Here is a 22,616-nt window from a genome sequence, read left to right as displayed (position 1 = left end):
TGTATCGTGGAGCTGGGCCCTGTATGTATCATGTAGCTGGGCCCTGTTTGTATCATGTAGCTGGGCCCTGTATGTATCGTGGAGCTGGGCCCTGTATGTATCATGTAGCTGGGCCCTGTATGTATCATGTAGCTGGGCCCTGTATGTATCATGTAGCTGGGCCCTATATGTATCATGTAGCTGGGCCCTGTTTGTATCATGTAGCTGGGCCCTGTATGTATCGTGGAGCTGGGCCCTGTATGTATCATGTAGCTGGGCCCTGTATGTATCATGTAGCTGGGCCCTGTATGTATCATGTAGCTGGGCCCTGTATGTATCATGTAGCTGGGCCCTGTATGTATCGTGTAGCTGGGCCCTGTATGTATCATGTAGCTGGGCCCTGTATGTATCATGTAGCTGGGCCCTGTATGTATCATGTGTGGAGGAGAAGAAAAGCTGTCTTTTATATCACGGGTAGATGAAGGAAAACAATTAATTATGTGAGAAGTGGAAGGCCATCTAGTGTTGAGACAAACTGGCTTTCTTGAACTAACCACATGAGGTGAAATGGGGTTATTGCTCTTTTTAGCAATGTGCATGTGTGTTCTTGCACTTGTATTAGTCTGGACGAACGCCGATTTTATAGTGCTTGTCGTATTAGACCCATAAAGATCCGGGTAGAGAGTACCATATTTCCTTGAGTATAGTTCACACATTTTTAAAAAGACCAACACAGCTATGTAGAAGGGGGTGCACATTATACAGGCCTGATGAGTTTTGATGTTTTTTCCCCCAACGCAAAGACATTACTGTGAGCACGTAACACCGCAGGTCTTCAGCAACCCATGCTTGTCGTATGTTACGTTCTTCTGTTTCTCTGCCCTGCAGTTGCGCCTGTGTATGAAGACCCATGCCTTTGTCCGTACAAACATGGTGCGCTTGCTGAACCACAAGAAGGATGAGAGCATGGAGGAACCTGAGGGTATGTGGAGGAGAGGAGATGTGCACTGGTGGCAGGTTCTGTCCACTTGTCTATGGTGCCACAACTAACTCCAATTGCCTAATAACAGTGAAGATCCGGGGTAGAAGGTCTTCAGCAACCCATGCTTGCCGTAAAAGGCAACTATGCTTGTCGTAAAAGGTGACTAACGGGATCGGGTGGTCAGGCTCGCCGACTTGGTTGATACATGTCATCAATCCCCATTGCGTGGATCAGTGCTCATGATATCAATCACTGGATTGTCTGGTCCAGACTTGATTATTTACAGACCGCCACCATATAGCTAGAATATTTCTGAGTGCGGCGTTAAACAACAAATCAACCAACCAACCATTTGCCTAATATTATTTGACACATTTCAACAATATCTTAAGACATGTAAAATTGAATAGAGAAAAATCAAAACTTGTTAAGTTTCCTCTTGAGATCAAATAAGATGTGATTGACGTACAGATCTGATATGATCTGGATTAGGTAGTGGAAAAATAAGCTGTGGGTTTGAATTCAGGATTAATGTCAATTATGATCCTTCGTTTGGTTTCTGCGTCTGAAACAATGACACGCATGTCCTGTTGACAGTGTTCCCACCAAACTCTTTCAGGATCTTCTCGTTCATCCCACCAACCATACTTTACAGATCACTTAAAACTGAATTCTTGTAATTATATTTGAACAGCAAAGGATGTGTGTGTAAGTTATATTTCTGAAAAGTAATACATGTACCTGAAACCTGCCTTGTATGTCAGGAGGGGAGACGACGGAGAGTCGGTGCCCGGGGTTCTCCAAGTACCTGTACTTCCTCTTCGCCCCCACCCTCATCTACAGAGACTCCTACCCCAGGTATGTGTTACCATGGTTACAAGACACACCTGCAGACCACCCTGGAAGCTTCATGATTGAGTAAAGAAATTAGATATTGTCTTGTAAGATGATGGGTATGTCCCGAATGGTTATAACGTTGGATCTATCAAGCTTTTTCCACTTACAGACCCACCCTGTGATGATCAAGTCTGTATGTGAACATGTTTGAGAACCCACAATATAAGATTGTGTTTCATGATGATCAGATCTGTATTTGAACATGTTTCAGAACCCACAGTAGTAGATGGAGATTCATAATGATCACTTTATTAGAATGAGATTCATGATGATCAAATCGTATTTGAACATGCTTCAGAACCCACAATATTTGATGGGGATTCATAATGTTCACTTTATTAGATGGAGATTCATAATGATCAAATCTGTATTTGAACATGTTTCAGAACCCACAGTAATAGATGGAGATTCATAATGATCAAATCTGCATTTGAACATGTTTCAGAACCCACAGTAGTAGATCGAGATTCATAATGATCAAATCTGTATTTGAACATGTTTCAGAACCCACAGTAATAGATGGAGATTCATAATGATCAAATCTGTATTTGAACATGTTTCAGAACCCACAGTAATAGATGGAGATTCATAATGATCAAATCTGTATTTGAACATGTTTCAGAACCCACAGTATTCGATGGAAATACGTGGTGAGCAACTTCACCCAGGTGTTCGCCTGTCTCATGTATACATACTACATCTTCGAGAGATTCTGCATCCCTTATTTCCGCAAGTTTAACAAGGACCATGTCACCCCCAAGGCGCTGATGCTGTCAGCTTTCGGCTGTATGTTGCCTGGAACACTGGTGCTATTTATTGGTAAGCCATGTTGCCTGGAACACTGGTGCTATTTATTGATAAGCTATGTTGCCTGGAACACTGGTGCTATTTATTGGTAAGCTATGTTGCCTGGAATACTGGTGCTATTTATTGGTAAGCTATGTTGCCTGGAACACTGGTTCTATTTATTGGTAAGCCATGTTGCCTGGAATACTGGTGCTATTTATTGGTAAGCTATGTTGCCTGGAATACTGGTGCTATTTATTGGTAAGCTATGTTGCCTGGAACACTGGTGATATTTATTGGTAAGCTATGTTGCCTGGAATACTGGTGCTATTTATTGGTAAGCCATGTTGCCTGGAACACTGGTGCTATTTATTGGTAAGCTATGTAGCCTGAAACACTGGTTCTATATATTGGTAAGCTATGTTGCCTGGAACACTGGTTCTATTCATTGGTAAGCTATGTTGCCTGAAACACTGGTTCTCTTTATTGGTAAGCTATGTTGCCTGGAACACTGGTTCTATTTATTGGTAAGCTATGTTGCCTGGAACACTGGTGCTCTTTATTGGTAAGCTATGTTGCCTGCAACACTGGTGCTCTTTATTGGTAAGCTATGTTGCCTGGAACAATGGTTCTATTTATTGGTAAGCTATGTAGCCTGAAACACTGGTTCTATTCATTGGTAAGCTATGTAGCCTGGAACACTGGTTCTATTTATTGGTAAGCTATGTAGCCTGGAACACTGGTTCTATTCATTGGTAAGCTATGTTGCCTGGAACACTGGTTCTATTTATTGGTAAGCTATGTAGCCTGAAACACTGGTTCTATTCATTGGTAAGCTATGTAGCCTGGAACACTGGTTCTATTTATTTGTAAGCTATGTAGCCTGAAACACTGGTGCTATTCATTGGTAAGCTATGTAGCCTGGAACACTGGTTCTATTTATTGGTAAGTCATGTTGCCTGCAACACTGGTTCTATTTTTAAATACCATATTTTCTTGAGTATAGTGCGCACTTTTTTTCGAAAAAACACAGCTGTGTAGAAGGGGGTGCGCAAATTATGAGTTTGGATGTTTTTTTCCCCCATGGAAAGACATTACCGTGAGCATGAAACACCGGAAATGCCATGTCAACAAATCCATACTGAAGTACGCAAAATAATCATGTAATTAATTACACTCTCTGGCTATAAAAAGTGTTCTTTGTATATCTGGACTTATGTTTGTAACTTATTTCATTAATTTTATTCAAAATTCCTTATAATATTGTTTTTATTAATTTCGGCGAAATCTTGTGTGAAGCGATCGGAAGATCGCACAACTCACCGTTATTAACAGCAACCAAGGTCAGAATACCGCTATTGACGCCTTGAAACGAACTTTAGTTGACAGAGAATGGATACATATATCATAAATGACATACTTTGACTTTTTAAAAGTCATATTTGTTTTTGTTTGACGATTCTATGTCAACATGAAATTCTCGCGATCACGCGATCAAGTGCGCCTGAGCCTTGACGGTGACTGGTCAGAATGGTTCCATGTTAAAAATAGTACCAATAGCGATCAGCTGCCTCGCTTAGGGTTATTATTTTAAATATGTTTAGTAGAGGCTGCATATAATTAAGAAAAAAATGGAATATATTATTCCTGATAAAAAAAATAGTTTCAGATACAATTGTTGCCGATCCTTGCATTAAAAATCCTATAAAGTTATATCATAGGGTGTGTTTTGACCGAATCACCGGTCGATTCCAAGAAAACGTGTGTACAGCTGATTGCTGTTTCCGGCTTAGTTTATGAGAAAATACACAAGGTAATCTTAATCCCTAGATATAAAACAATGCCTAGCAGAACAATAAATACTATTTAAACTGTAAATAAACATGTCTGGTGATTTTTTATCTCAAATTTCGAATTTGTACTGACGAAGTTTCTCAGTACCCGTTTGTTTGCAGGACTTCGCTGAAAGTGTACAATGTAAATTTTTTCTGCGCATAATATTCAAATTTCTTTTTTTCCAAAATATTGAACCCGCTAGAGGGGGGTGCGCATTATACATGGGTGCGCACTATACTCAAGAAAATACGGTAAGCCATGTTGCCTGAAACACTGGTGATATTTATTAGTAAGATAGCTTGCCTGGAACACTGGTGCTATCTAATGAACAAACATATTGCCTGGAAGACCCAAGTTCAATCCCCATCTTGTGTACAATGTGTGAAGCCTATTTATGGTGTCCCCCACCGTGATACTGTTGGAATGTTGCTAAAACTGGTGTAAAACCGCACTCACTCACTCACCCTTGGTATTCTGAGCAATACAGGTCCCTAGCACTCCATTGTTTGTTGTTGGGGGGTCAGGCTAGTTGACTTGTAGGTTCCTACTAATATCAACCTCTGGTTTGCCAGGCACAGATTGTTTTCCAGGCCACCATGACATGGCTCCAGAGCCGCTACCTGTGGAGTAGGGCAGCATGCACTCAGGAGTATCTGTCGGGTGGTGGCTCCACAGCCGCTACCTGTGGAGTAGGGCAGCATGCACTCAGGAGTATCTGTCGGGTGGTGGCTCCACAGCCGCTACCTGTTGAGTAGGGCAGCATGCACTCAGGAGTATCTGTCGGGTGGTGGCTCCACAGCGGCTACCTGTGGAGTAGGGCAGCATGCACTCAGGAGTATCTGTCGGGTGGTGGCTCCACAGCCGCTACCTGTGGAGTAGGGCAGCATGCGCTCAGGAGTATCTGTCGGGTGGTGGCTCCACAGCCGCTACCTGTGGAGTAGGGCAGCATGCACTCAGGAGTATCTGCCGGATAGTCGGGTAGCCTAGTGGTTAAAGTGTTCACTTGTCACACCACTGACCCAAGTTCGATTCCATTCATGGGTAAAATGTGTGAAGCCCATTTCTGGTGTGTCCCCCGCCGTGATGTTGCTGGAATATTGCTAAAAGTGGCGTAAAACAATACCTACTCAGTATCTGTGACATACTCACCTTTTCCAGGCAGGTTTCTTCCTCCACTCATGGCTGGGATGTTGGTGTTGGATGTTGTTCATTATATCCAGACCTGTGAAGATCCGGGGTAGAAAAGGTCTTCAGCAACCCATACTTGGTGTAAAAGGCGTCTATCTGTCGTAAGCTTGTCGTAAAAGGCGACAAACGGGATCGGGTGGTCAGGCTTGCTGACTTGGTTGATGCATGTCATCGATCCCAATTGCGTGGATCGATGCTTATGATGTCAATCACTGGATAGTGTAGTCCAGACTTGATTATTTACAGACTGCTGTCATAATGCTGGAACACAACAAACCAACAATCATTATATAAAGCACTGGTTTGCATGGCCTGAACTTGATTATTTAATGGCCACTGTGGAATATTGTTTACTGTCATAAACTAACATGGTCTCTCTAATCTCTGACTCACTCACTCACTTGCCTTTTCATTCTCAGGTTTCTTCGCCATCCTGCACTCGTGGTTGAATGCATTTGCTGAGATGCTGCGCTTCGGGGATCGTCTGTTCTACAAGGACTGGTGGAACTCCACTACCTTCTCCAACTACTACCGCACATGGAACGTCGTTGTACACGACTGGCTCTACACCTACATCTACAAGGACTTTTGCAGGGTAGGTAGAGCAGTCCATGCCTTCTCTAGTAGGGTTGTGACATCGAGATTCGTGGCTGTAATACTTCCCCAGCATCATTTCCTTGTTCTATGACTGTGGTTCACAAAAAAAATAATTTTATTCAAACTCACCAAACATGAACAATTTGGTAAAGCAGATTTGGTCCTTTCTGTGGCTGAATCTGTACAGGCTAGATTTTCACACACTTGAGTTATCCACAGGAATGTCAGAAGGAACTTTTTTCTCAGCAAATAGTCCTTAAGTACATGCCACTATCACTATCACACTTACTGAACCCATGAAGATCCAGGTAGAATAGATCTTCAGCAACCCATGCTTGCCATAAGAGGCAACTATGCTTGTCGTAAGAGGCGATTAACAGGATTGGGTGGTCAGGCTCGCTGTTGCATGTCATCTATCCAAATTGTGTAGATAGATGCTCATGATGTCAAATCATTGGATTGTCTGGCCCAGACTCGATTATTTATAGAACACCGTCATACACCTGGAATATTGCTGAGTGCAACACTCACTCACTCACTCACTCACTCACTCACTCACTCACTCACTCACTCAGCTCCAATATGATTGTTAAGGTATTGTGGTGTTTGTTGCAGCTGTTCGGCCACCAGAACCGAGCTGCGGCGATGGGGTTGGTGTTCCTCATCTCTGCTGTCTTCCACGAATATGTCCTCATCATCTCCTTCGGCTTCTTCTACCCTGTCCTCTTTGTCATGTTTGCTGGAGCAGGATGTGAGTAGTCCATAACACCTCCACCTGTTTAATGCCTGAGTTAAACATGACCCTACTACCCTTACCAGTAAACCAGAGTTAAACATGACCCTACTACCCTAACCAGTAAACCAGAGTTAAACATGACCCTACTATCCTAACCAGTAAACCAGAGTTGAACATGACCCTACTACCCTAACCAGTAAACCAGAGTTGAACATGACCCTACTCCCCTTACCAGTAAACCAGAGTTAAACATGACCCTACTACCCTTACCAGTAAACCAGAGTTAAACATGACCCTACTACCCTTACCAGTAAACCAGAGTTAAACATGACCCTACTACCCTAACCAGTAAACCAGAGTTAAACATGACCCTACTACCCTTACCAGTAAACCAGAGTTAAACATGACCCTACTACCCTAACCAGTAAACCAGAGTTGAACATGACAGCCTACTACCCTTACCAGTAAACCAGAGTTGAACATGACCCTACTACCCTAACCAGTAAACCAGAGTTAAACATGACCCTACTACCCTAACCAGTAAACCAGAGTTAAACATGACAGCCTACTACCCTAACCAGTAAACCAGAGTTAAACATGACCCTACTACCCTAACCAGTAAACCAGAGTTAAACATGACCCTACTACCCTTACCAGTAAACCAGAGTTAAACATGACCCTACTACCCTTACCAGTAAACCAGAGTTAAACATGACAGCCTACTACCCTAACCAGTAAACCAGAGTTAAACATGACCCCACTACCCTAACCAGTAAACCAGAGTTAAACATGACCCTACTACCCTTACCAGTAAACCAGAGTTAAACATGACCCTACTACCCTAACCAGTAAACCAGAGTTAAACATGACCCTACTACCCTTACCAGTAAACCAGAGTTAAACATGACCCTACTTCCCTTACCAGTAAACCAGAGTTAAACATGACCCTACTACCCTAACCAGTAAACCAGAGTTAAACATGACCCTACTACCCTAACCAGTAAACCAGAGTTAAACATGACCCTACTACCCTAACCAGTAAACCAGAGTTAAACATGACCCTACTACCCTTACCAGTAAACCAGAGTTAAACATGACCCTACTACCCTAACCAGTAAACCAGAGTTAAACATGACCCTACTACCCTAACCAGTAAACCAGAGTTAAACATGACCCTACTACCCTAACCAGTAAACCAGAGTTGAACATGACCCTACTACCCTTACCAGTAAACCAGAGTCAAACATGACCCTACTACCCTTACCAGTAAACCAGAGTTAAACATGACCCTACTACCCTAACCAGTAAACCAGAGTTGAACATGACCCTACTACCCTAACCAGTAAACCAGAGTTGAACATGACCCTACTACCCTTACCAGTAAACCAGAGTTGAACATGACCCTACTACCCTAACCAGTAAACCAGAGTCAAACATGACCCTACTACCCTTACCAGTAAACCAGAGTTAAACATGACCCTACTACCCTAACCAGTAAACCAGAGTTGAACATGACCCTACTACCCTAACCAGTAAACCAGAGTTGAACATGACCCTACTACCCTAACCAGTAAACCAGAGTTAAACATGACAGCCTACTACCCTAACCAGTAAACCAGAGTTAAACATGACCCTACTACCCTTACCAGTAAACCAGAGTTAAACATGACCCTACTACCCTAACCAGTAAACCAGAGTTGAACATGACCCTACTACCCTAACCAGTAAACCAGAGTTGAACATGACCCTACTACCCTAACCAGTAAACCAGAGTTAAACATGACCCTACTACCCTAACCAGTAAACCAGAGTTGAACATGACCCTACTACCCTAACCAGTAAACCAGAGTTAAACATGACCCTACTACCCTTACCAGTAAACCAGAGTTGAACATGACCCTACTACCCTAACCAGTAAACCAGAGTTAAACATGACCCTACTACCCTTACCAGTAAACCAGAGTTAAACATGACTCTACTACCCTTACCAGTAGATCTGAGTTAAACATAACCCTACTACCCTTACCAGTAAACCAGAGTTAAACATGACCCTACTACCCTTACCAGTAAACCAGAGTTAAACATGACAGTCTACTACCCTTACCAGTAAATCTGAGATGAAGCTGACTGTCTACTACCCTTTCCCGTAAATTGGAGTTAAAGATAACATTTTACTACCCTTAACAGTCAATCTGAGTTAAAGATGACAGTTGTACTTGAATAAAATATCTGTACTGCCTTTAAAGTTGAAGTTAAAGATGAGAAGTGCATCACACTTGAAGGTAACTAGCCATGAATAGCTGCAATACTGCTGATGCGGGTAAAACAAAATCAACATAATATGTTCACAGACTCACTAGAAGGTAAGCCATCATACTTGAGTTAAAGATGTGTACGGCCTTTAAGGACCCATGGAGCATTCTCAGAAATCGTATCCTTTCCAAATTCCATTTGTTTTGTCAACATAAATAGAAACCTTCCAATCTTTGTTGCAGTTGGTTTTATTTTTCTGACGGACAAGGGGTCTTCTCGGAGCTGGAACGTGTTTCTGTGGGTGGCGCTGTTCATTGGCAACGGTCTACTTATGTGTTTGTACAGCATGGAGTGGTACGCCAGGAGGAACTGCCCTGTCAACTCAGTAAGTACACGTCTACTGTCCTGTCAACTCAGTAAGTACACATCTACTGTCCTGTCAACTCAGTAAGTAGACGTCTACTGTCCTGTCAACTCACTAAGTACACGTCTACTGCCCTGTCAACTCAGTAAGTACACGTCTACTGTCCTGTCAACTCAGTAAGTACACGTCTACTGCCCTGTCAACTCAGTAAGTACACATCTACTGTCCTGTCAACTCACTAAGTACACGTCTACTGCCCTGTCAACTCAGTAAGTACACATCTACTGTCCTGTCAACTCACTAAGTACACGTCTACTGTCCTGTCAACTCAGTAAGTACACGTCTACTGTCCTGTCAACTCAGTAAGTAGACGTCTACTGTCCTGTCAACTCACTAAGTACACGTCTACTGTCCTGTCAACTCAGTAAGTACACGTCTACTGTCCTGTCAACTCAGTAAGTACACGTCTACTGTCCTGTCAACTCAGTAAGTACACGTCTACTGCCCTGTCAACTCAGTAAGTACACGTCTACTGTCCTGTCAACTCAGTAAGTACACGTCTACTGCCCTGTCAACTCAGTAAGTACACATCTACTGTCCTGTCAACTCACTAAGTACACGTCTACTGTCCTGTCAACTCAGTAAGTACACGTCTACTGTCCTGTCAACTCAGTAAGTAGACGTCTACTGTCCTGTCAACTCACTAAGTACACGTCTACTGTCCTGTCAACTCAGTAAGTACACGTCTACTGTCCTGTCAACTCAGTAAGTACACATCTACTGCCCTGTCAACTCAGTAAGTACACGTCTACTGTCCTGTCAACTCAGTAAGTACACGTCTACTGTCCTGTCAAATCAGTAAGTACAGGTCTACAGTCCTGTCAACTCAGTAAGTACAGGTCTACTGTCCTGTCAACTCAGTAAGTACACGTCTACTGTCCTGTCAACTCAGTAAGTACACGTCTACTGTCCTGTCAACTCAGTAAGTACACGTCTACTGCCCTGTCAACTCAGTAAGTACATGTCTACTGTCCTGTCAACTCAGTAAGTACACATCTATTGTCCTGTCAACTCAGTAAGTACAGGTCTACTGTCCTGTCAACTCAGTAAGTACACACATCTACTGTCCTGTCAACTTAGTAAGTACAGGTCTACTGTCCTGTCAACTCAGTAAGTACACGTGTACTGTCCTGTCAACTCAGTGAGGATTCTGGATGAGAATAGGTCCAAAGCAACCTTTGATGGATATAGGAATCGACTGAATGGATCATTTGGTCACGCTCAGTAACTTGATTGATTTCCCGTCGCTGTATTTCGATGGCTTGGATTATTGCTCATAATATCAATCACAGGACTGCCATGTTCCGACTTGATTATTTACAGGCCGCTGTCATATGGCTGGAATAGTGCTGAGGGCAGTGTTAAACAACATACTGAATAGGATCTCACAGAAACACGACACGTCTGATTATGTTTGTTGTTGTTTCAGGACAGTTTCATCGACTACCTGATCCCAAGGTCATGGACGTGCATGATATGAGTATCGCCAGTGCAAGAGGCGCAGCTATGTCCGCGCAATGTGTCGACGACATTCACATCATCATCAACGTGCCCCATCAACGAACCCCCACCCCCATTGTAGAGAACCATTGACCATTGCTCCATGAATGTCATGACAGGATGTCAGACCGTACCATTGTGATACAAATTTACATTTCAATCAAGTCTTTCTTGTCCAACTCATCATGTCTGTCTCAGTTTTGCGATGTTCATGTGTTTTGTGATTATCAATGTGATTGTATCATGTTGGCATAATTCACTATGTAAATGTCTTATCTTAATAATTTGTATGAAAGATTTTAGTGTACAAAAATTAGGTCATCCAAAATGTGAAAGATTTTCTCTTTCTTCATTGATCATGGAGCATGGGTTACCAAGTCGTCTAATGTGCCACAATTCACTTAGCAGAGTTGTCTCCCTTGGCAGACCAGGAACCTATGATCGTGGCTTCAAGTACCTCTTCGCCCTTATTGCTTTTGTAGGTTTGGCCGCACCAAACCTGTGTTCCTTGGTGCCACCAAAGTGGTAAACATCTGAGACTTGCTGGTACTCCATGATATAAATGGAATACTGTTCAAAGAGGTGTAAAACTCGCTACTCACTCACTCACTCAGTTTGCGCTCCTTGTAAATATGTACTTTACCTGTCATTCATACATTTTTCCAAATATTGTATTTTTATTATGATCATGTTGTTTTCAGAATATATTGATTTCTTTTCATCCAATGGATTGGGGTTGAAATGAAAATACAATTGGAAAACAAGTTTCTTTTTAACATGAATACAAATATATGAAAGCCTTGCTTATTGGAGTAAAAGTGTCAGAGGTCCTTCAGAAAGAAAGAAAAATTGTTTTGAATTAATTTTTTTACATTTATTAAAATGTTTAAGAAGAAATGCCAAATGATGAAATAAAATGTTGGATACTTCAGTTAATCGTTACATATAACTTGGAGTAAGATAGGCCAGCAGGTAGTGTGACCAGCAGTGTGCATATGTCCACCAATTATATGTGCCACCATCACCATCATCAGGGCCTAACATGAACTTCCCTTGACCTGCCCTTGACCCACCCATGACCTGTCCTTGACCCGCCCTTGACCTGCCCTTGACCCACCCTTGACCTGTCCTTGACCCGCCCTTAACCCACCCTTGAACTGCCCTTGACCCGCCCTTAACCCAGCATTGACCTATCCTTTACCCGCCTTTGACCCGCCCTTGACCCACCCATGACCTGCCCTTGACCCACCCTTGACCTGCCCTTGACCCACCCATGACCTGCCCTTGACCCACCCATGACCTGCCCTTGACCCACCAATGACCTGTCCTTGACCCGCCCTTAACCCACCCTTGAACTGCCCTTGACCCGCCCTTAACCCACCATTGACCTATCCTTTACCCGCCTTTGACCCACTCTTGAACTGTCCTTGACCTTGACAAAAATAAACCTGAAATGACATCGTTATTGTCTTTCTTCACAAACAAACCAGGTTATTTCACCCCCCACCCCACCCCCCAAAAAAAAACAAAAAACAAAAACATCTAAGAAATATGACAAGTCAGGCTTCCAATGTTATTTGTGTATAGCATCTGATATCATACATGTGATATATGTGTATAGTCCATGTCATGTAATGTATATAGACAGGATACAATGTCAGTGTTGTACAGGGTGTGTGTGGTATATGATTACATAAGTATACATATGCATGGTATCGTGTGGTATAATCTGTATATCATGACGTCATGATCTGTGTGTATAGCAGCATACATAATTCAAGTTCAAATGCATGTACCTACATACAGAGACTACATACCACATACGGAGCAGTTTCACTTCCAATGTAAAACCAGGGCATTTTTTTCCCCGTATGCAATATTTGTAACTAACACTTGTAACTATCACCAGTAACTATCACCAGTATTGCAACAGACAATCTTAGTTTAGGTACAAGCATTTGATAAACTCGCCACTTTATATGAGATCAATCACAATTAGGTCTTTAATTTGTTGGAACATTGATGCTCTTTCGATGACTCATCCTCATTGATGTAGGGTATTATATCTCTGTTCTGTTATATCTCTATTCTATGAATAGATATTATAAGCTATGGGTTTCCGTACCATAAATATCAGGTATTAGGAATACAATTGTATTATGCAAGTCTTTTGTGAATGTGATACATGATTTCTAAAAATAATTGATGTTTAAGATATTTGATGTCACGCTCTACTTTCGAAACCGTGTATGAATACAATGTTTGAGTGAATCGCCCGATTTGACATATAGGGCCACGTGATTTGCAGGGTTTCTTGTCTTCATGATCACCGACCAGTGTTCCCGTTGATCGATAATTACCAGTTTTTTACCGGTAATATTTGGCTTGGACCATTAATTCATGTGACTGCCAGTCCCTGTGGACGCTCAAATAAAAGCCTGTTGTCTGTTTTTGTGCAAGGAAATAACATTTTGCTTTTCTTCAAGGTTTCAATAAATATCCTTTTTGCAGCGACTTGGTCTTAAACCAAAGTGAAATATTCCGGAGAAGAAAGAGAAACTTGTGACTGAACTTTGTGTGAATGATTGGTAGATTTGACTAAATTACCTCAGGGATGACATCATTCAAGATGTCAGCCATCAACATACACAGCTCTGAACATGATGTTGACAGAATTAAAACCAGGTAATTTTCATGTTTTGTTTTTTTTTGTTCAGAGTTGTGACTGACAAAAATTGGGGTGGGGCGGGTAACTTTAGAGTTGCCAGTCAACTGGGACTGGCAGTTTCAAATGTCAGTGGGAACACTGACCCACACGTCGGGAACACTGACCCACACGTCGGGAACACTGACCCACACGTCGGGAACACTGACCCACATGTTGGGAACACTGACCCACACATCGGGAACACTGACCCACACGTCGGGAACACTGACCCACACGTCGGGAACACTGACCCACACGTCGGGAACACTGACCCACACGTCGGGAAACTGGTACCTAAACTTGTTGGTAACATGAGTTTTATGTTTAAAATGACCAAGCAGACATTGCATCAATGGAGAGAACTAAGTAGTTTAGGGGCATGGGTGGCCCAGTCGTCTAAGGTGCTGTGATTTGCTGTGCAGAGTTGCATCCCTTGGGCACACGAGAAACCAATGATCGTGGGTTCTTATCCCGGTTCGCCCCGATTATGTTTCTATGATTGTCAGCACCATACCCATGCTTGTGGATTCCACCGAAGTGGTAAACGTCCGAGACCTGCATCACTTGGGGCTTTCCTCCCACATTAAGCTGACATATCGTGATATAACTGGAATACTGTTAAAAGCTGATATATCGGTATATGGTCTCTGACCCAACTCACTCACTAACTCTAAGTAGTTTCTTGCATATTTATCGGATCATGATACCAAGTTTTGGGATTGGTTTATCGCATCGATAACACTTTTAGTTATAAGGCTCTCCAAATGTTTTTCTATGTTTTTCATCTGCCGGTTATGAATTTTCATTCCAACGTGAAATGATAAAAAGTCTTTGTATCTCAGTTTTTCCAACCACTGTGGAAAATTATGCCCCAATGTGATAAAACCTTTTCCCATTGACTTCATTCCTCCCCATGGCTTTGTTTTGAGGAGAATTGAGATTAAAGGCATCCAATCAAAATCAAAATACTGTGTTGATCCATCTTGCTGAGACAAGTGTCCACCAGCATATAGAGTTTGATGTAGGCTCGTAGACACCCTCCCATCTAACATGACAGTTTGGTGGCCAGTGGGTCCAGATTATATGTGAAGTCAGAGTTTTTTTAGATTTATTACCTGAATCCAAGTGATAAAACCGAGGGGCTTGTTTTATTTAACCTAGAAACCAAAAAAAAAGAAACTTAAACCAACTTTTATCAACATTTTTATGTTTCAAACATATTTTCCATGAACCTTAGGAATCTGGTGTAGAATATCTGTTGCTGGCGTACGGTACTTGAAAAACGTGTCTGTAGCCTAGTGGTACATTCACTGGGCTGCAGACACGAAGGTTGCGTGTTTGATCCTCGGGAATATAAAGAAAACATTTGCCATTTGATTTTACATTTCATTACGTTCTGTTCAAATGCAAAATAAAATTCTTAGAGAAACATTCATATGTTACAATGTAAACGGGATATTATAACATCCCTGTTTATGAGATTTAACCCTACTCGAGATGACGTCACTGGAGGTTTATAAATCCTGATAGAGAGGAGATATAATACCTGCATTGTCTAAGACGCTGAGTCTTAGTGACTTCTGAGCATGGGAATGTTTCTGCTTAAAAGAGAGGTGTTTGTCGTAGTCACTTCTTTTCAAGGGCACAATACCTGTTGATAGCATTTTGATGTTTGCATAAAAATTGTTTAGTTTGTCCATTATTTGTCAACAAATGTTCATCCTTAGCTCGGGGCAGTCTTCGCACTTTGATAAATGAATGTATTTTTGATGCAGTTAATTTTGATAATTATTTTAGATGTAATTTTTCTATTCATATCTAGTGGACTCGTTGCTCAAGTTGTTTCTAGTCAGTCCGAAAGGTTTCATTTGTCTATATAAAAATAAACCATTTCAACACTAGTTCACATTATGAAGTGATTTGCAATTAGGTGAAATGAATATTGTGTGTATCATATTTGCCGTAATAAGCGCCCTGCACCAATAAGCACCCCAGACCAACTTATAGACCAATCTGTTGTTAATATGTGGATGTGGAACTTCCCCCTGAATACGTAATCTTTATTTTAGCCCCTACAAAGGCCGAAAGTTTACGTGGCGATCTTTATTTTCTTGTGTATATTACATATTTTGTACCATAAACAGCAGCACGGAAGGGGTATAACTGCCCTGCAACAAATAGTGAAATAGTTTCATTGATGTTTGAAGTAAGTTTGTTTTTTTCCCTCGACCTCTGAAACCAAATTTAGCTAGTGTATGGATGTATTAGGCAACCCACTTTGTCAACTTTCTAATTGCCCAGAGAGCTTATTGCTGCAAGAACTGGAACTATATCACTTAGTTTGATTTACCAAAAGACGTTAAAAGATGGTACTTGTTGTTACCCTGTCTGGCGCTCGGCATTAAGGGGCTAAAACAAGGACTGGTCGGCTCGGAGTCAGTATACTGTGTCGAGTGGGGTATTCATGTTAAACTGCGGCATGGTATCTCAGTTAGCTTGCACCATAATCTTGGACGTGACATTAAACCCAATTTCACCTCACCTCACCTTCATGTTAAACTGCGGCATGGTATCTCAGTGGGCTAGCATGGACTAGTACAAGCAGCCACACCTACACACATGCATGCACATCACTATATAAATGCAATAATCTTGGCCGTGACGTTAATCCCCATTTCACCACACTCCTATGGGGACAGCGCTGCCCATCTCCCCGAGGCCAGGGAGTTAACTGACTATAAAAGTCCAGTTTCCACCCTTACCGAACTAGGGTGGATTTTCTGGATTTGATCCCAGCGCCACCAGTGGCTATTACGAGTTAAGTCCCTCCTATTAACCAATGAGATTCCACCTCTGATATCACTTAATTTGTTTCAAACAAAATGGCATCGCCCGATCTATATAATCAAGATTTCTATTGTAATAAAAGGAGCCTTACTTCACGAAGTGCATCAAATCACTTGAACACCTTGATTATAAATGGGAAAAAAAATCCATTGACTCGAAGTTGACGGTACACATGCCTTGCAAATCCTGCTGTCGACCAAAAGCTGCACGACAGTTTACGAACTCGATGTTAATTTTGTTACACAATTTTGATTGGACTAGACTTGATAGTCCAGCCCAAATATAACTCCATAATTGCAGCCTAGTTCGGCAAGTGTGGAAACTGGACTTTTATACTAAGTTAATGCCCTTGCCTCAGGAAGATGAGTGCTGCGTGCATTAGATGGGTTTCAGTGTCTTCGTCCGTGGTGTTCCATCTGATATCCTCAATCCATCGTCTTTAATACCTCAATTAATACCTCTAAGAGTTCGATTTTTTACTGGCCAATGTACATGGAATTTTGCTGAGTGTGCAGTATATAAAACACGCACTAACACACAGAAATATCATGCCGACCACACAGGATGAATTTCAAATTAGTTTGCTGTACAATTTGGGCTGACATGCTGTGCAGAGTTGTGTCCCTTGTCCGTGTCAGTTGACACTGGGTTTCAAATCCCTGACTGTCGGTACAGTTAAGTTGAATTCACAAAATGTGTGCTCTGAATGCTATAGGCATGTTGCATTATTATTATTATTATTATTATTGAAGTAGTACTGTGCATGTAAATAAAGTATACTACTCAAAAGAAATTGAGGAACACCCGATTCTTTCATATTACTACAGCTAATCTGCCTGGACACTTTTGAGTCATATAAATAAGGTATTTGTCTTTTGGTGCTGCGTGTCAAGAATGGTTTTGTAAAACTCATGCCAAAGACCTCGTCCTAATTTTGTAAAGGGATGTACTTGTTTTAGTCGTCGTGTCAAATGCATCAATGTCAGATTATTATTGTCTATTGTTTCCATGCCATTGATTTCCAAATACTACAGTGAGTAGCAGGATGATGTGTATTTTTGCGACCCGTCGCCCTTGGTTTGCATTAAGAGATGCATTTATTTTCAAAAGCCAAAATATTTTACACAAGTAATTACTGATCCTACATTCAAACATAGAAAAAGAGCAATCTTAGTCATAATAAAGTTGTGCAATGTAGTGTCATAATATTTGCAGTATGGTGTTTTAGGGATACGTTGTCATGGTTACAGTCATCATTGTTTTGTTAATTCAGGAGTTGCTGTGAGTTACTTATTTTTTTTAAGCTTTCAGAAAAGATTTAATCAGATGTGATATGCATGTAGGGATAAGATGGTTTCCTTTATGTTGGAGGCAGTATGGGTCAGCTCGTACCGGCGTATTGTAGAAGTTGTTACCTGTAGCTAGGAGGCCTGTTTGCCCCACATGAAAATCACTTACTCTTGTGAACGGTCAGGTAGCTTAGTGGTTAAAGCGTTCGCTCGTCACACCTAAGACCCGGGTTCGATTCCCAACATGGGTACAATGTGTGAAGGCCATTTCTGGTGTCCCCCGCTGTGATATTGCTGGAATAATGCTAAAAGCGGCATAAAACCAAACTCACTCACTCACTTACCCTTGTGAGTTCTCTCCCTTGATTTTCTCATTTTATTTGATTCTTTATTAAGAGTAGACAAGTGTAAATACGAACAAATACCTAGACAATTTAATACATTGTAATTGATCTTTGTCTGTTTTCCCTGTATATAATTCTGTAGTGATTATGATACAAGTTGTTTACTATAACATTTATGTATTAATCTCATGTCCAGCTGTTCTGTATCTCTCCATGCTGGTGTCCATCATCAATCAGGAATGGCCCTAAAGATCCTGGTAGAGAATAGGTCCGCAGCAACCTATGTCGAAAGAGGCGACTATCAGGAGCGGGCGGTCAGACTTGGTTAATGTATGTCATTCACTCATTGTATTCCAATTGTGTAGATTTATTTGCATAATGTCAATCACTGGATATCTGATCAAGACTTGATTATTTACAGACCGCCGTCATATAGCTGGAATATTGCTGAGTGCGGCTTTAAAGAACAAACCAACCAACCAACCAAATCGACCAGAAATGTTATAAAAGCCTTCTTATCTTGGATGCTGCAGCAGGGTCCCATGTTGACCAACTCATTATCGAGACACTTCATCCATCACTCCTGAATACATTCAGCCATTATGTGATGCAGCCGCTAGTTTTAACCATCCAATCAAGCCACGGATTGGTTCCAGCAAGTGGGAACCTGCGAGTGCTCAGACCAATGACCTCTCAGATTAAACAAGCAAAATTTCTCATGCAACACGTGCCATAGCCTTGTGATCTCATCCATACACATTGCTTCAAGACCCATGAAGATCCGGATTAGAATAGGTCTTCAGCAACCGATGCTTGTCGTAAAAGGCGACTCCGTCGTAATCGGGATCGGGACCACGGGATCGGGTGGTCAGGCTCGATGACTTGGTTGATGCGTGTCATCATGTCCAAAATGCGTGGATGGATGCTGATGATGTCAATCACTGGATTGTCTGGTCCAGACTGGATTATTTCCAGAAAGCTGTCATAAAGCTGGAATATTGTTGTGTGCGGCGTTAAACAAGGAACAAAAAAACATTTCTTTAAGACCAGGATACGTTCACACAAAGTTAATACACAGAGTTAGGGTAATTTGGCTTCTGTGAGTTATATATGGCTGTTTTTCAACCGGACTGAACTAAAGCGTCACTACGACACCACACAGGGGATGTATGTGTTCAGGGGTGATGGAGGAACGTGTGTACACAAACTCGAGATGTATTGTTGATGATGAAATCTGAGTCATCATGACTCACTGCACATATTTTTGAGTCATGCACGATTTAGAGTCATGCATGAGTTCAACTTGCGACTGCAAGATATTGATGACAAGATTTACATCTTGAAAATTCTGTTGCTTTTTTGTTTAGACAAGTTTCAGTTTGTTCCAGTCCCTGCGTTTTGTGGGAACTCCTTCCCAGCTGATAAAAATGTGTTGCCTTAAATATAAGTAATTGAAATGTTATAATGACTATTTTGAACGAAAAGCATGTCAAATATGCAGGATTGAAACTGCTGTTGATCAATGAATCATTTGAGGCAGGTGTTGGGGGTGAGACTGAAAATCTGATAATTAATGTGTTATTGCCTAATTATAGGAATCTAAGATTGTACTGGGTTGGTAGGTAGGTGGTATATCAAAATATTGCTGCACTCACTGTAGCTGTTACCCCTCACTTCCTGAAAATGTTCAGATTTTCTAAGAATTTGTTTTGTTCTGCATGAAATGTTTGCCTGGGTTTGAATATAGTCAATATTTCCGATGATAATTATACACAAAATGTATTTTCTTGTCTTTGAATGGCATTTAGAAGTGATGCACGCAAGTAAGAGAATTATGGATGTCAACTTCCTTTTTATGAAGAACACAGTGTTTCGGAATATATACTTACTTCTTCATCAGGTGAATTAATGCTACGAGGCAGAGAGCATATGTATATTAACATGTAACATCAACATAAGAAATAAACTTAAGGGGAGCCAACAGATAATGCCTCATTTCATTTATTCACCTGATGAAGGAGTACGTATATACTACGAAACGTTGTGTTCCTCATGATAAAGATGTTGACATCCGTAAATTCTCTTCCTTATGTATTTCCTTGTCGAAACTCAGGTTAGATGGGATGGGGATGATCCTCCGGACCGACTGAGGGCAGCTACTGGGGTACAATCAGTCAGTTGAAATTGCCTGATTATAAATACCGTATTCGACATAATAAGCGCCCAGGGTGCTTTCAAAGTTAGAAATAGGGGGCTCTTATTAGAATATTATTTCGGTGAAAAACAACAGTTAAAATATCGTAAATTTCATGGTTTATGCTGACAGCCTGAAATATTTATATAGGACAGATATATTTTTTCCAGAATTTAATTTCCCATAATTATGAATGCATATAACATACGTAATATACTCGAATAAGTAAGTCCTGTGTCACTGAACAATCGGAAGGGGTGCTGATTGGGATTGTTTTCTAGCCAATATATTAGAAAATATCGCTGTGGGCGCTTATTAGAGCGGGGCGCTTATTACGTCGAATACGGTAACCTTTAGTTTTTATGAGCACCGTGGGGATTCTGGGTTAGAAGTGGTCCCCAGCAACAGATACTGGTCATAAGGCGAGCAAATGAATCAAGTGGTTGGACTCTGGGACTTGGTTGATTGTGTTTCATCTTAACACTATGACGTGGATCGTTGCTCACAATATATCAATCACTGGATTGTCTGGTCCAGACTTGATTAATTACAGGCAGCTGTCATAGAGCTGGAATATTGCTGAGATTGGAGTGAAAGAACAAACAAATAATTAAAAATACTATCATGACTTCCCATGTTGTGCATGCATGATGATGATGATGATGATGATGTGTCAACAGTATGTTTAGGGTGAAATCTGCAGTATTAGCATTTTTTCGCAAGCCAAGCAATTGATATGTTCGGGGGCATTTTATTTGGTATCTTGTTGACCATGTTTAATGTTTTGAATGAATATGTTCACTTCCTTTTTAAGGGATTATTTATAATTGGATGTCAGATGTGATATGTGAGTCTCGTTAAGGGATATAACTTCCAAGATATAGTAATCCACTTTTGATAGGGATATTCATATTTTTCCTTGGTACACAAAATTGATTCTAATGATATGTCAGGGGCAGTGGGGTAGCCTAGTGGTTAAAGCGTTCGCTTGTCACGCTGAAGACTCGGGTTTCATTCCCCACATGGGTACAATGTGTGAAGCCCATTTCTGGTGTCCCCTGCCGTGATATTGCTGGAATATTGCTAAAAACGGGATAAAATCAAACTTTATTATTTGCTCACCGCCCTTTCCATATTTCAGTAAAAGCATTCCTGGTTACCTCTAGGTTGGTTACAAAACAGACATGCTTGAATTTTGGAAAAATGCTGTTCAGATAAGATCAAGGACTATTTGGTGAATAGGTAGAGATTTGTAAATAGTCTGATGTTTGGGGAAGTGTGTTTAAAGGCAGAGGTGAAGGTTACAAATGGCTGTGCTGCATTTCTTCCTCTGTGTGTGTCTGTGTGTGTGTGTGCGTGCATGCGTGTGTGCGCACATAGAAGTGTCTGAACAATGCAGGTAGGAACTGGACATGGGACTGTCAGCTTCACCTTTTGAGGAAATTGCAATATTCTCTGCTTATCCAGTATATTAATGAAACAATCCCAAATATTAGAAACACTGATATTTGCTGTATATGACCAGAGCATTTGTAATAAATATTTTAGAAGTATGTTCTTGTTACTTTTCTTCATGATTTTCTAAAATTTGCAAAACAGTGAAAGACAAGATCCTTGAGAATATGTGTTTTTTATGAGGTGTATGTGAGATTTAGCCAAAGTGATAAACTTAACGGGGAGGGGGAATAATTTGTTCCAGGTTGTTTTGCATAAAAAAAACCAGAATTGTTCCCCGAAAGGCCAGGTTGCATGGCCAGAAAAATAGAATTATCTGCCTTTCAAATATAAAATCGTATGTTTAGAAGCTGTAAAAAAAAGAATATTCTGTGTTAAATAGAACATTCTTCCTCCATTCAACTGATCACAGGGTTGAACTACCTGTAATACTTTGGAATAAGAGCAAACCAGGGAACCTCAAGACTCTATGGGATTTTCTGCTGAGGCAGGGACCCTACACACCAGACAACATAGGATCTTTGGCTGAGGCAGGGACCCTACACCCCAGACAACATAGGATCTTTGGCTGACACAGGGACCCTACACACCAGACTCAATAG

General features: G+C 41.3%; 1 protein-coding gene across 3 annotated transcripts in view; it reads left to right on the top strand.

The window, feature by feature from the left end:
* The window catches only part of LOC139470191 (sterol O-acyltransferase 1-like), a 43,817-nt gene extending 27,044 nt beyond the window's left edge, over positions 1 to 16,773 (top strand). For all 3 annotated transcript variants that reach the window (XM_071252505.1, XM_071252504.1, XM_071252503.1), the window contains 7 exons: positions 868 to 961; positions 1,726 to 1,819; positions 2,481 to 2,677; positions 6,088 to 6,263; positions 6,881 to 7,016; positions 9,497 to 9,639; positions 11,108 to 16,773. In XM_071252505.1, coding sequence (XP_071108606.1) covers positions 868 to 961; positions 1,726 to 1,819; positions 2,481 to 2,677; positions 6,088 to 6,263; positions 6,881 to 7,016; positions 9,497 to 9,639; positions 11,108 to 11,158 — 891 coding nt within the window. In that variant the 3' untranslated portion in view covers positions 11,159 to 16,773. The remainder of the gene's footprint in view (positions 1 to 867; positions 962 to 1,725; positions 1,820 to 2,480; positions 2,678 to 6,087; positions 6,264 to 6,880; positions 7,017 to 9,496; positions 9,640 to 11,107) is intronic.
* The last annotated feature ends 5,843 nt before the right edge of the window (positions 16,774 to 22,616 follow it).

The sequence above is a fragment of the Haliotis cracherodii genome, unplaced genomic scaffold (genome assembly GCF_022045235.1).
Source record: "Haliotis cracherodii isolate W230 unplaced genomic scaffold, xgHalCrac1.p SCAF_20, whole genome shotgun sequence".
Classification (NCBI taxonomy): Eukaryota; Metazoa; Mollusca; class Gastropoda; order Lepetellida; family Haliotidae; genus Haliotis; species Haliotis cracherodii.
The sequence above is the reverse complement of the archived record's forward strand: the minus strand, read 5'-3'. Positions and strand labels throughout refer to the sequence as shown.